The sequence below is a fragment of the Halyomorpha halys genome, unplaced genomic scaffold (genome assembly GCF_000696795.3).
Source record: "Halyomorpha halys isolate HHAL.00 unplaced genomic scaffold, Hhal_1.1 Scaffold1600.1, whole genome shotgun sequence".
NCBI lineage: Eukaryota > Metazoa > Arthropoda > Insecta > Hemiptera > Pentatomidae > Halyomorpha > Halyomorpha halys.
Genome location: NW_027115371.1, coordinates 210,548 through 225,656, shown reverse-complemented (window position 1 = coordinate 225,656; position 15,109 = coordinate 210,548). Strand labels below are relative to the sequence as shown.

The 15,109-nt window shown below is 30.5% G+C and overlaps 1 protein-coding gene across 3 annotated transcripts in view; it reads right to left on the bottom strand.

Moving 5' to 3' along the window:
* Window positions 1–5,872, bottom strand: part of LOC106690170 (sialin) — a 10,329-nt gene extending 4,457 nt beyond the window's left edge. For 2 of the 3 annotated variants that reach the window (XM_014435506.2, XM_067052439.1), the window contains exons 1-4: window positions 5,792–5,872; window positions 1,562–1,746; window positions 1,241–1,477; window positions 719–806 (exon numbers count right to left, since the gene is read on the bottom strand). In XM_014435506.2, coding sequence (XP_014290992.1) covers window positions 719–806; window positions 1,241–1,477; window positions 1,562–1,746; window positions 5,792–5,822 — 541 coding nt within the window. In that variant the 5' untranslated portion in view covers window positions 5,823–5,872. Of the gene's footprint in view, window positions 1–718; window positions 807–1,240; window positions 1,478–1,561; window positions 1,747–5,232; window positions 5,260–5,791 lie in introns of those variants that run through there. The other variant, XM_067052438.1, reaches the window with a different exon arrangement.
* Window positions 5,873–15,109: the final 9,237 nt, after the last annotated feature.

The window sequence follows — 15,109 nt, the reverse complement described above, 5'->3', positions numbered from 1 at the left end:
AGTAACTTTTTATATACTACATTATATATATTTAAATACATTATACATTTAAATATAATCTTATCTTATTCAGTCCTGATGATGCCTGGATTGGTGGAATGTCGATTGGTTAATTATTTACTCATGTTTGAGAGACTCAAGGTTTTGTTTTGGAATCTTCCAATATGATCGTAAAATATATTTTTGTATCTCATTTTTTGAGTCTTTACTTTATTTACAATTCATAAAACTTTCCTAAATTATGAATTTTTATTTATTGATTCAATTATCAATTGAATCAATATCTGGGAATATGATATTTAAAACAGTATATATTATTTTTCCTTTAATTTCTTTAAAACTTTTTCAATTTAATTTATTGGAATAGTTTGTGATTATTCAAAAGTTAAGAATTACATTTATGGTTCATTTGACAGTGAACTAATACCCTCTAATCTATATCTGGAGCTAATGGTTAGATTCAACTTTGTTAGTGAGTGCCTAAATGGTTGCTCTCATGTTTCCAATAAAACTAATCTAATCAGCACCATATAAATTGTTTGATATAATTACACTTATTTTGATTGTTAAACAATTTTTTAATCTAATTTTTACTTTCACTTATCTATATTTGAAATGTATAGTATTAAAATTATGAAAATTTTATATCCCTATTTTTCAATGGAAATATGCATTTTATAAGAAAAACTGAAATCTTTGACTGAACCAAAAAGTTCACCTGTAAAAATAATAGCTCCTAATCGGCCTCTCTCATTAGCAGAACTCCAATTAGACATCAGCACATTTAATGCTGGGTAAAGAGGGCCCTATAAACAAAATGGAAAATTATGAAGTTTTAAAGATTACAAATAAATTGTAGTTGCAGATGCAAGATAGCTGCTAATAGCAGATAACCAGAAATTATTATTGCTAGTTTAGATAAAAATCAATTGATCATTTCGTATATTTTCATAGAGATATTACATAATCATTAAGTTCTTTTAGGCATTCTTATGAGAACAGAAAACAACGTTAAAATGGAAAATAAAAAAATTGACATATTAAAATTTGCAGATACACCACTTTGGGCTTTGGAATGACAATATTTTTTGGCGATACTTTGAATAGAAATTTTTTTTTTTAATCCCTTCATTATTATCTATTTTAACAATCGTTATCAGAAACAATAAATGAGTCCCCTGGATAATAATCAAATGTACATTATTTTATTTTTATATTAATAACATAAGGCTATAGTTACCTGTGCGAGGCCGATGAGAATTCTGAGCCCAATGAGCCCCCATAATCCCAATGTCTTCAGAACTATGGGAGTAATAAGGGTTCCACTCGAGGATGTTAAGATACTAAGTCCAAGAACCCACTTGACACCCCATCTATCGATCAACAAACCTCCTGGTATATGATTGATGACGTAGCCCAAGAAAAAGGAACTCAGTATGAGGCCTTGAGTCTCTTCATCCCAATCAAACTCTCCAGTCTGAAGTTAATAAAACTAGAAACATTTTAGCTGGTTCCATTGTTAAAATAAGATTTAGTTATACACACTGGAATTCATACTAACATATTGTATTATTGTAGTATTATTCTGAACAAAATGGCAGGTGTCAGCGTCAATTTTACTACTTTTTGTATGGAACTTAACCATTTCAGTGATTGCTAAATTGAGGCCAATTCTTTGCATGTATTCCAACATAATAGTCATAGAACCCATCAATCCAATTATGTGCCTTAGTCCCCATTTATTTTCTAAAAAAATAAAATAACATTTATTATCAACACATGTTAAATTTATGTATTGAATTAACACTATCATCGTCCATAAGCATAAAATGATTTCAAGTGAAATAGATAATTTTCAAAGTTTAGATACGATTGTGCTTGTGATTACAAACAGCTCTGATGAGTTTCTAATGAAATGGACTACAGTGATTATATTGTGAAGTTCTATGAAATAAAAATACTAAAAAAGACTCATAATTTAACAAATTTAAAATATACCATAAACATAAAAAATCGTACAAAATAAAATCTTACATTCTTGTGTTAAAAAAACAAAACAAAAAGTTTTGACTCCTTATTAAATAATTGTACAATGATAAAGAAAAACAATTCACTGTCCTGGTGGAAATTTAAAATAAATATATTAACAGTTTTCCCCCAGGTATTTATTCGTACAGAGAGAGAGCAAAGAGGTCATCACCATAGGCTTATCATCTCAGAAAATTTAAATAAATAACTTATACATTACACAGAAATTTATTTATTTATCACCCTACCCTGCCTGTTTAGGCAATACGGGTGTTCGTAGCAGCTCTGATCTTACTGTTAAAGTTTCTTCTCTCCTTCCCTTGGAGAAATGAAAAGAGCCCACAGCTTCTTTCAACCCGTACATAAAGGTGTTGTAGTGTGGGTAGTTTGTTTCCTTCACCAGCTCAGGGAGATCGCTCTCCGTCAGAACATAGAGTCAGGCCTCCCTCATCATCTTGGCTCTCAGTGCCTCATAGGCGGTACAGGCAAGTACAATGTGCTCGGCAGTCTACAGAGAAATTATCATTTTTGGTAGCTCTCTAGATTCCTAATTTATATTGGAAAAGAGAGGGTGTTACCAACTTCTCAACTCCCTTCTCCATCTCCCAGCAGCTAGCTCCTCACCCTAACAAAAGTATCCCTTACAATATTGTATCACACAGGTCTTGTGTTATATCACTGTAAGGTCCACATCCTGTAAAAACTGTAAATATCTGATTTAAGATGAAAAACTACTGAGAGTTATAATTACCCATTTAATCTTATTAGAAAGAAAAATAAATAAATACAATTTTAAATAGCAGAAATAATTGAGTGGAGTATGGAGTAACATTTATTGCATGGTAGATTCAGTAGGAGGGAACAATTTTAAATAATGTAATTTAAGAGTGAGTCAAGGTAAGGAAAAATTAAAGATTCAATTCTCAAACTAACCTATTGCATCAATCCAGTCAGTGGTATCTTTACATTGACAATGGTTCCCAACCTTTTATCGGTAGCAGAACCATTATAGTAGAAGTAGGAAAATAGCGGAATTATCGTTTGATACAAAAAAAGTGATATATCTTTTCAGCAAATACTAAAAAAGTCACAACAATACCTAATCAAAGAAAAATACCGATATAAAGAAAATCTGAGATGGTAAGGTTCAAAACTGCCTTGACCAGACCTGGAATGACCCATTCCTAAATTAAATCCCGGAACCTCCGCGCTCCGCGGAATTGCTGACTGTTGTTTCACGACAAACTGAGTAGTTTATCATTATCATTGATGCCCATAAAAAGAGATGTACTTCAAGAAACAATATACTTTCCAACAGTAATTTTTATGATCTTGCTGATTAAAAATCAAGATCTCTTATAAATTTTTAACATTGTTTTTTGTAATGTTTGTTGTACTTCTACCAAAAGGATTCAGTCGCCAAATAAAAAGTAAAGAATCACTGTCAGTATGAAGATGCCACTGACTGAATTGAGTCAGGTTATTTTGAAAATTGAACCATTAATTTTTCCTTACAGTAACTCACTCTTAAATTACTTTATTTAAAACAGATTTTAGATGAAGATAACAATGGTCATAGATTTGTTTACGTGTAATTACTTGTCTAAGCCAATCAGGACATGGAAGATCGGATAGAACAAAGGGGGAGCGTGATAATGGGCCTGTCACAAAAAATATTTTTCTGTTAGGATGAATCCCTGATGAGTGGTAATCCTAGCCACAGGTGAACAGTGGCGCAGGGCCGTGGAAAGAAAAAAGGCCTTCAGGGCCATCTTTGGGGCTTTTGGATGATTCATTGGGTTCCCGTTTAATATTAAATTCACTACTGAAATCTAACCTTGGCCTCTATAATTTATGCAACAAAAATAGATATTACATAATCATTATATTATGTAATACAACAATATGTTTATTTAGGAAAAATAAATTCTGATCGGCCATGCAGGTGGGACCGGGGCCCCTTAATAACAAAACTTAAACTTAAAAAATAATAACATTAGTTAATTAAATAATTGTAGGAGTTGTCCGGGTGGTGGCCAATAAAGGTATCAAAATAGAACTATTTATTGTAAACTAAAGAATTTATTAAAACTTGTTAAGATGCTAAGTTGAGACCAAACGGACTATAAATTGCATCAACAGCCAAGTCAAATGGAAAGCCGTTTAACAGGTATCATCTACTTTTGTTTCATACCTAGGCGCCCCACATACTTAAGGACTCCACGGTCAAAACTTTTTTTAATGATAACCTTATAAAGAAAACAATATATTTTTTACTGTTACTTATACTGTATATATGGAATATACAGTAAGGAAATTTACGATGGTACAAAATCTCGAATTCGAATTTTCAATGAAATACATGTTTTAAGGTTCCCTGAGTCCAAAAAAACAAGTCTCGCAAACTAATCTGTACGTGTGTCAATGAACTATGAAGTCTAGCTTAAAAACAAAAGGCGTACGAAACTGAAATTTCATATGTACATGGTGGGTACATGGTCTGGGATGTGGCAGCAACTCGAGTGCCACTTAATAGAATTGATTTTTCACATTTTACCGATTTTCTCGAAAACGACTCTAAAGATTAAATTAAATTAGCCATGTAAATGTACAATTAAATGGTGTTCAGTATATGCTAGGTCTTATTATCATTGAAACAGCTTACAGGGCTTAAATCTTTCTATAATTTTAAGCTTTAATTTTATTATTTGAAAAAATAATCAATACTCATCATTAGCAATAATAAACTAAAGATAAGTACAAAATATTAAAGAATTGTATAAAAATGTAAATATCCAGTTCTAGCGGAAAAATCATTTGTTATACTGTTATATTCTTGGCTGTTACTAAATTTATATTCGTTATTCCCACCTTTAGAACTCCTAAAATACTAATTTTTGTGACCACACAAAATCTTTAGTTTTGTTTTTTTAAACATTACAAAAATAACGATAATTTTCTGTTCAGTCACTAAATATTATTCAATTACTTTACTTTTTATTTAGTTTTACTTTATTTCAGATGGCTGCAGATTACAAAGAAGCCTAATGACTGATATTTATTTTGTCACAAAACATTTCATTAATTAATCAATAATTATAAAACTAAAACTAAAAAAAAAAGAAGAAAAAATTGTTACGGTATTATAGTACAATCTGAAAGCTTGAAATTAACTAAATACTATATAAAAGTCGTATATCTTACACTAGCTGTTAAAAACGACATTCCCAACGAATCCAGTAAATCTAGTAAAGTTTAAGGCCTTGAATTATAAATACTTCTCTGTGAGAAACTATAGACAATTAATTATACGTAGCAGAGGATTGACAAAGGTGTTATTGCAACAACCTTTTGGAGGGAAAATATATAATTTTCCAAAACATAACTGAAATCCCTCTTATCCTCCATTTTTATTTACAATATATTTTTGCAAAGGTATGGTAGAAATACAGCACTTTATCTAAATTAACATTCTGTACTTAACGATTTATTAAATGCTAAATTTTTATAGAACTCATATTATAAATACAAAGTCAGATTCTTTGGAGTTAGTTATTTTATCAACCGGAACGCCAACACACAGATTATTGTCATACCGTAATTTCATACTTATTAAGGAGTTTGTGTAGTCATCATGTGTGAACTCACGACAACGGTACGTGCAAGTAGAACAGGGTTTTCCCCTTCTGCTCATTAATAAGATTATCGAGTTTGTTAATTGTTTAAGTTGAATTGGATGTCCATATAAAGGCACCTGACATACCCGGCATCGGCCGATTGATGATGGACTTCATATCGTATTCTGCGCTGCAGTAGGTCTTGGCGGAGACTGAGAACTGTGGTATTCCTCCAAGTGGGGGTCAGTTTGTTGTATCGGTCCTACTCCTACTTCGTAGCGAGGCAATCTGCGACGAAGAGTATAGTCCCGGAGCTCGTACTAAAAAAAATGAGTTATGTTAGGTCAATTTTCACCTATTGTAAAAACTTATGTCCTAAAAGAAGATCTTAAAAATAGACGTCTGCCGCAACGAAAGCATGCAGGATTTGTGGCTAGTAAAAAATGGAAATTATTTGAATAAAGCTAATATATTTCTAGCTAGCCCAATTTTTATCATTGCAAATTTATTAAAGACGTATAGAAAAGACCTTGATAAAAAAAAAAATTATAAACCGACATCGAAAAAGTGGCTAAAATTGGAAACGGCTTGAAACCCACCCTACCTTATGGCCTTACTTTTACCTGCAAACATTCCTTTATAGCGAGTATTGGTCGATTATGTCATGCCACAATCTCTCGAAGGAGATCATCCCAAAAATAATTGAGGGAAAGAATTCCCGTAACAGCCACCCGCCAAGACTCAGATTTAGCTCTGCCCTTATCTTAACTTTCAAACGTTAATTAAAAACCCGTAGAGGAGTCTTTGATAAAGAAATTAGTTAAATTGAGCAACATTGAAATTCATTAAAATAAGTATTATTGTTCTACAAGTGGACAAACTATACTTGCAACTTTTGTTAAAATAACGTTTCTCATATTTCACCTCTAGGTAAATGTGATTGTTCATCTAATCATAAAAGTAATATTTTTAATGTAATTATTCAACAATTTATTCAGTTTAGTTTCAGTATTTCTTTTGTTCTTTTCTAACTAAATCTATGTAGGAACAATAATCGAATAATCGTGCGAATTTCGGCAATAACTATTCAAGATGCTTTTTTATAATCTTTCCTTTGGATTCAGGACCTTAGAAAACATAAAAATTGTAAGTTTCAGAATTTTGGCCTTACTCTGCACCGAGTCTACACAAAAGATGCTCCTCGACGTTAACATTTTGTCATCCCTAATTTAACAAAGTTTACTACTATACGTCCTAGAACGTAATAAGGCTCTCTTACCACACCTAAAACTACAGGTTAGTATTAATATCACCATCATCATGGTATACTCAATATTGTTAACCGTTGTAATGGGCATTCATAAAAAAAGTAATTAACAATACGAAATATAAAACTATTTTTACATTAGCTCTCTTTGAAGTATAATTTTCAGTAAAGAAAAACAAGAAGGACAATACTTAAGTTAATAAAATTAAAATTAGTTAGTGTCAGTGGGAATCCAATTTACTATGTGCACTTACGAATACAAAGACACTACGAAGAGGTTTTTTGGTGGAAAAATAAAGAATTAAAAGCTTTTAGGATTAACCTTGCTCTTATTGTTGGGTTATCGCGTGGGAAGAAAATATATATCGTTCCCAATTTTTCTTATTCTATTTTTAATTAATTATATTATGAAGTGAAAACACCCTAACTGCTTCCCCAAGTTTTGTTTTGATTGGTCCACTCGTGTTGAAAAAATTGCTATTTTCGAAAAAAAAATCGACCTCAGGAGGCGAAAATTATGAACGTATTTTTTTATTTTCTGTTCCTATACAAATTTGTATTTTAGGGTCTTTGAAGTAGGAATATATTTTGTTCCTGCCAATAATATAACAGTTTAACAGTTATCTTTAAAAAAGATACCGAGGCCGAAATGTAATAGGGAAAGATCGGGCGGTCTCGGCTTCTCCGTTCGTTTTACTTTTATTCATAAAATTCAATTATATTATGTATTTATCAATTTTTCATCATTGCTAACAACGAGGACTGGATTTCTAACAAAATAATCAACGGTACTTTAGGGAAAGATTTTTTTGTAAGTTCGTCACTTAAGCGCCTTTAAATTATTATTTAAGTGAGAATGAGATGTAGCTGGCATTAAAGAACATTTAATTGTTCATTGACTTGCGGAGTTCTATCAAAATCGTTAGAGCTGTTTTCGAGAAAATCGATTCTATATAAAAGGCACTTTTGGTCGGTCGATATTATCAAATAAGTTGCTATCACATCAGGCTTATGCCTGTTACCTCAATATGTGATTTCAGTTTCGTACGACTTTTCGTTTTTGAGCTAGGCTGACCACACTAGGGATGAAATATCAGAAGCAAAATATTGATATTGATTTCGGTGAACAATGTTGATATTATATCGGAACTAAAAAATCAATATTCGAAAATGTAGATACTAAAATATCGACCATTTAACAAATTAAAGAAATTCTGAGAATAACATAGTAATATAGCAAATCTTAGGTAACTTATTATATATCATAACTAATCAAAACATGTATACATTTTTATAAAAAAGCAAAGCAATGTATGCAAACAATTATAAAAAATATTACAACGCCCACCCAACATTAACTAAATATAATTGTCTAAATCATGTTCCGGAAAAAAAGTGAAAAACATTAATATTGCAATGACCTCCAATATAAGTTATGAATATTAATTAATTATATACAATTTAAATATCGACTTCCACAACATCAAAACACTCCAATATTTCTGCTTAGTATCGACATAAAACTTCGGGAGCGAAAATATTGATATTTCATTAATGAAAAAATTTGATATTGCAGGGAATTTTAAAATAAAATATATAATTTTATTTTGATATCTATATTCGACTATCTTTTATCGTTATTAAAATTTGGCAAGAATATTCTAATAATGGTCAATGAAAATATGGATATTTCACTAGTGAAAGGTTTTGATATATTAAGGAAGGTTTGGCAATAAAATAGTTATATTTTACTGCGCTTTTTCATATCGATATTTAAACTTGATATCGATATTACTATAACATCCAATCCAAATATAGATAAGCTCAATATCAAAACATTCCGTTAGTTCTGTTTGGTTTCAATATCTAACTGTGGAAACGGTAATCGAAGGATGTTTAATAGAAATATCGATATTTCATTAGCAAAAAATATTGAAGTTTTAAGTAGTTTTTTAAATAATATATTTAAATTTTACTTTCATATCGACCTTCCTTATGATATCGATATCAAAGTTTGGCAAATATATTGGAAGAGTAGTTAATGAAAATATTTTGATACTTCACTTTCTTATTTATACCGATATCAAACTTTGGCAACGATATTGTAAGATTATTTAAACAAAATATCAATTTTTCATTAAAGAAAGACTACGAAATTTTAAGGAAAGTTATTACAAAAAGATTTATAATTAAATACTTTTAAAAAAATCCGATATTTGGTTTTCATATCGATATTTCACTTACTCAAGTGAATATTATAAGATTGATAACAAACTTTGGCAACGCTTTTCTAAGAATATTTAATCAGAATATCGATATTTCAGTAAAGTAAAATTTAAAATATAAGACAATGATTTAAATTAAATATTACAATTTGATTTTATTATTTTTTTGTAGTTATCGATATTTGATATCGTAATTAATATCGATATTAAACTTTTGTAACGATATTCCATTATTATTTAATCAAAATATCGAGATTTAATTTTAAAAAAGACACAAATTTTCAGGAAACATTTATTATTAAATACTTAAATTTGATCCGATATTAAATAACAATATCGATATTTGACGTGCTTATCAATATCGTTATTAAACTTTCACAACGATATTCTAAGAATATTGTGTCGAAATATTGATATTCCATAAAAAAAAAAAAAACTAAGATATTTTAGGGATAGAGTTAAGATTGAATATTTAAATTTGATGTTATTATTTTTTATTTTTAGATAGATTTATTTATTGATAGATATTACAATCTGGCACACAGTTGTGGGCAATAGGTAATAGTGATGAATGATCTCTATGTTAATATTAGTAATCGATATTGAAATTTCTCTTTTTTATTAATATCGATGGGAAGTGTCAGCAGAGAGTATATATGTGTGCGTTTCACTTTGGCATTTATCACCAATTATAATTGTTGGGAAGATCTTAAAACATTTTTTGTGATAAGAATGAATTTTTTCTTGGATTCTCCTGAAGAAATAGAAAGCTTCTGGAAGTCTGAATTTTAGTTCTTTTCCTGTAACAATTGAACATTCTCAAATTTGGATTACGGCCTTTAAAGCATTAGTGTACATTGTTCTACTAGGATTTTATTTATTTAACAATTCCAAAAAGTAAATTTTAGTCGCTTCTGTGATCAGTTTGCTTGGAGGCAGAAGCAATGGACACATCTACAGTAAATTTAGGAAAAGTCCAATTTGATATTCAGATCTGAGGTAGCATCTGAATACAGTTTAGGTTCACTGCTTCCCGGAAACTACTCTTTTCAAACGGTTCTGCCCCATACATGACCTCTTTTAGGGGTGATGTGGGAACTAAATTATTTTAGCAGCAAATTTTGCCATGATGCACATGTCATGCAGCCATGACACATCTTCTCGATTCAAGAGAGGGTTCCCACAGAATTAAAACTCAACCTTCCCACTCTGATTAGAATAGGTTGGTTACCTATAGAATAACTCATGCTCCATCAGAAATCACCAAATAACTTTTTAAAAAAGGGGAAAAGTTATAATATTTACTTATTTTTCAGAAAAATATATAATGAAATTTTGTCACCATTTAAATTGAATATTTTTAAAGTATATGTGATATAAGAAATAATAAAAATGAAATACATAAACAAAACAGCTATGAATAAGCTAAAACAAGAATTTGATAATCTTTATTGAGAAACGGTTAAACCTTATTTCAGCGTTATTTGAATCAAATAGCATCCCAAACTTTAAGGAAACCAAAATAGAATGATTTCTATGCTCTGTGATGATTCTTCCTCTGAACTCAGTAGATTTATTTTCCTATCTCTTCAAATCCTCAGCCTTTCCCACTAACTTCATTCTGACTTTCTTTGGTCAGTCTCTCAGCCCCTTATTAGGATGGGATAAAAATGTTGTTTGCAATATTACTCAAAATGTATTTTGACATTGATATTACAGATTGATAATATTTTTACATACATGGTTATCTTTGAGTATTGGGTAATAATTATTCTGTAAGAATAAATTTTTATTTATAAGACGGAAGTCGAAAAAAAATATTTTGGAAAGAACTATAAATAAATAAAAATACTCTTCATAAGATTGGAGAAGTTTGTCGGGGGGTGCGGTCAGCAAAAAACAATATAAATAATCCAAACCATATTTATTTATTTTATGCCGACGGCTTGCAGTTGCTAGCCTACCTTTTACGCCACAACCCCTGATGAAGACCTGAAACTCAGGTCGAAACGTCGGCATAAAATAAATAAATATGGTTTTGTTTTCTTTATGTTGTTCTTTGCTGACCCCACCCCCCAACAAACTTCTCCAATCATTAATCTACGGTCAATTACTCTTCATAAGGTTCATGTATCCCATCATAATAGTAAAGTGTTACAAATTTACAAAATATTAACAAGAAAACAATCCTATTGATAACTTTCTATGAGAGACACTCCATAAAGAATGCAATTATAATAACAATAATGTAAGAATAACATTTCCTGAAACCCATAACTACCTCCTACAAAGTGTTGGTGAGTCTGGGTTGTGTTCCAGATTCCAAAGGACATTTAGGGAATTCAAGCAATCTGAATAGTGTTATTATTGTTTCTTTGACTAAATTTGCTTCAGCAACTGGAATTTTGTGATATGCTGTTGTTGAAAAGATACATTTTCCTTTCAAGAAATGTAATAAGTCCTGAATATGATGCATTAGGATCATTCTGGTGTTGGAGTTCACCTTCCTATAGCTGACACAGGACCTTCATAAGTTGGAGTTTTTCCTCCATGACATAATAGTCGACCCAGCTAGGCCGGATTTGAACCAGCATCGTTGCAGACTTGAGGTTATTAAGGTGGTAATCGGCTATGAAGATATAGAGATGTCAAACATACTTAGCCTAGAATATGGGTCACTGCAAATCCCCTCACGATGAACAGAATATTCCTCAAATCCCCAAAATATCAATCTTTACCAAAAAAACTTGGTAATGCACCATATGCAGTACATGAATCGACAAACCTACTTGATACTTTAATCAGAACAGTACTACAAGGAGTTAATAAAAAGATGTCTGTCAAGTACATCCTGGCGCTGTTTTTAATACGAAAGCCCTGTGGGGTGAAACGTCAGCAAATAAATAGTTGATAACTATTTTTTGTCCTCACCCCCAACCATCTCCTTCATATTCAATCATTTATATATGTAATAAATTAATATAGTATCCTGCAGGAATAGCCCCTCCCTATTCCTAGTAAGCTCCAGGCAAACACATGTCATCATCGATGACACCGCCTTCAGCGGACCCGGCAACCTATCTTACAATGCCATACTGGCAAAACAAGATGTTTTAGTTTGCCAACATATGTACATACATTTTTCACTTGTATATATTATAATTGTTTGTTCTTATTTTTTAGGAGGTCAGAAAAAAAAAAAAATAAAAAAAAAATAGTATCCTGACCATTTCAATTAATCCACACCCCAAAGTCCGCAGAAAAAATAATAGAAATTTTTTCTTTAGTAATTTTATTGGATTTTGGGTATGCTGAATCTGAATTTTGAGTTCTCCACCGGTGTAGCAACGAAAATATAAATAATTCAAAAATTTGGAATTTTTTTTTTAGTTTTTCGCTTATAACTAGAAACACTACACATTTTTTAATGATCAAAATTTCATGTTTAATCAAAACATTAAAACAGTTAGGTTTAAGGTTAAGGTTTTACAAAAAGCATACATTATATTTTATTTTTAACCAACCAGTGACACCCCTATATCGAGAAACGGAAAAAACTCACTTAGAAAATCGCAGAAACAAAAAATTATTTATTCGTGACGACGATTCGACTTTCGTTAATTTTTTGTTTATTTGTGTTTTTTTGCTGACCGCATTCCACGAACATTTTCTCCACTTATTAATCTAAGGTCAACCATCTATACCTCATTATAATGTAGATGTAGTTCAAATATTCATTCATATAGTATTCCTAGATCTATTTAGATTTTCTAAAACATAATTTTTTTTAATCTTTATTATTTGAGTGGCAGTGATATTGGAAATTATATTTATAATTATCTATAAACACACACTTTTTTTAATAATTTATTTATTGTTATTTACAACTGTATAAAAATATGTACAACAAGTAAATTTGTTGGAGGAACACACACTTTAAATTTCATTATTATTTTTATCAGCAGAGTTTATTTATTTTATGTCGTCGTTGCAAAGCCAAAACGGTTTATCTGCAAATTTATGAGAAAATTGTCCTGAATTATCTTTGCAGGCGTAAGGCAGCAGTTAGGTTGTAATTTCGATATAAATCTATTGATCATTTTATGTATTTAATTAGTGATGTTAAGTATTTGGTTAGGTCTTTTTGAAAATGCGAAAAGAATAGAAAAACGTGTTAAATGCTAAAAAATCTAATATAGCTAAATTTTTAGATACGCTTTGCTTTCAGAGCAATGAATAAGGAGTAAATTACATATACTGGCCCAGACATACCCGGCATCGTCGTAATCGTCGTAACGGACGACCTTAAACTGCGGATGTGTTCTGTTAAAAAGCAGGTAGTGGCAAAGAATGAGTGTTCTGAGGTTCCTCCGGGTGGGGAGTAATTCGTGGTTGCTCCGCTACTCCTGGGGAAGCTATCACTTCTGGGGGAAAGGGGCAAGATGTAATTGCAAATAAATTATTAATTTAATGGAATATTGTTATTTTTCATATTATTAATTGTTAATTGAATTATTAGTTTTATTACGAGAGATAAATTCATATTGTACTGATCTAGCTTCTTAATCTTAGCTTATAATCCTTTGGTTCAAACCTGATTTAGTTCCACCCATCCTTGGACTTATTAAAATAAAAATGGACAATTGGAGTTCTGGCAATGGTCAGATTCTCCACTCAAGTTGAGTGTTTGCTGCTTTAGCGCACTTGCTCAGCCTCCACTGACGCACTACCAGTGATGCGGCGAGAGGGATGAGCTGGGATCTTTTGAGCTCTGCTCTACCCCTCACATGTTGGGGATAGAGTGGGCTCAGGGATCCTCAGGTCAATTGTGTAAATATTGTATATTAGAGTGTAAATGTGACTAGAGACTTTATTATTTTATCATTATGTTATTTTATTTATTTATTTTTCATACACATAGTTTGATTATGTTCATTTTGTTTATTCTTCTGTTTGCATATATTTTAAGAGTTTTTTTTTCACTCATTGATTTATTTTATTTTATTTTACTATGTATGAGATCATTCATCACTATTACCTATTGCCCACAACTGTGTGGCAGATTGTAATATCTATCAATAAATAAAAAAGTATTTAAAAAAAAAAATTAATAAAGTTGTCACTGAGTCACTTTTACATTCTTTATCTCAGCATTCTGAAACTTTTTTTACTAAAACTTTCACACTTGAAAGGCCCCCGATTACTATTTCGTTTCTTATGGGTCCTAAGTCCTCGAAGGATGCAAACTTTCGAGCTTGCATTCGCGAAGGGGTATGCAAGTGCGATGGGAATGAGCCGTTGGTCCTTACGATAGGAAGCTAGGTTTAGGAAGGAAAAGAGATTCAGAGAAGGCAGAGTATTTTATAATTCAAATCTCTACATAAAATTTCTGATATTTTTTATTATTTTTTTGTTTTATAAATGGTAACATAATAAAACCTTGTTTAGTTTCAAGTTACATATAAATAAATTCTTATGTTTGCTTACAGAAAACATTTATACAATTCAGTTTTTTTAAATATTGATGTACACTATTTACATTTATATACATCATTTATACAATTACTTATTGGTATTTCTCCATTTGATGAGCTCATTAAAATTTAATTCCTTTTTAAGTGCTCATTTCTTAATTTAAAACAATAAAACACTATATCATTATAGACTGTTAAAATGTAGATGAACATCATAAAATATTGATTGAATTTTATTTTCTAAGATAAATATTTTATTTTAAATAATAATTTATCGCATTTATTTAGAAATGTTTATCCTTACTTTTAGTTAAACAATTACTTAATTTTGAACAGAAATGAGCAATGCAATATAAGTAAAAGAGAGAAACAAAATTATTGGCAAGCTTGATTTGAATTATCATTATGTTATTTTATTTATTTATTTTTCATACAGATAGTTTGATTATGTTCATCTTGTTTATTCTTTTGTTTGTATATATTTTCAGAGAGTTGTTT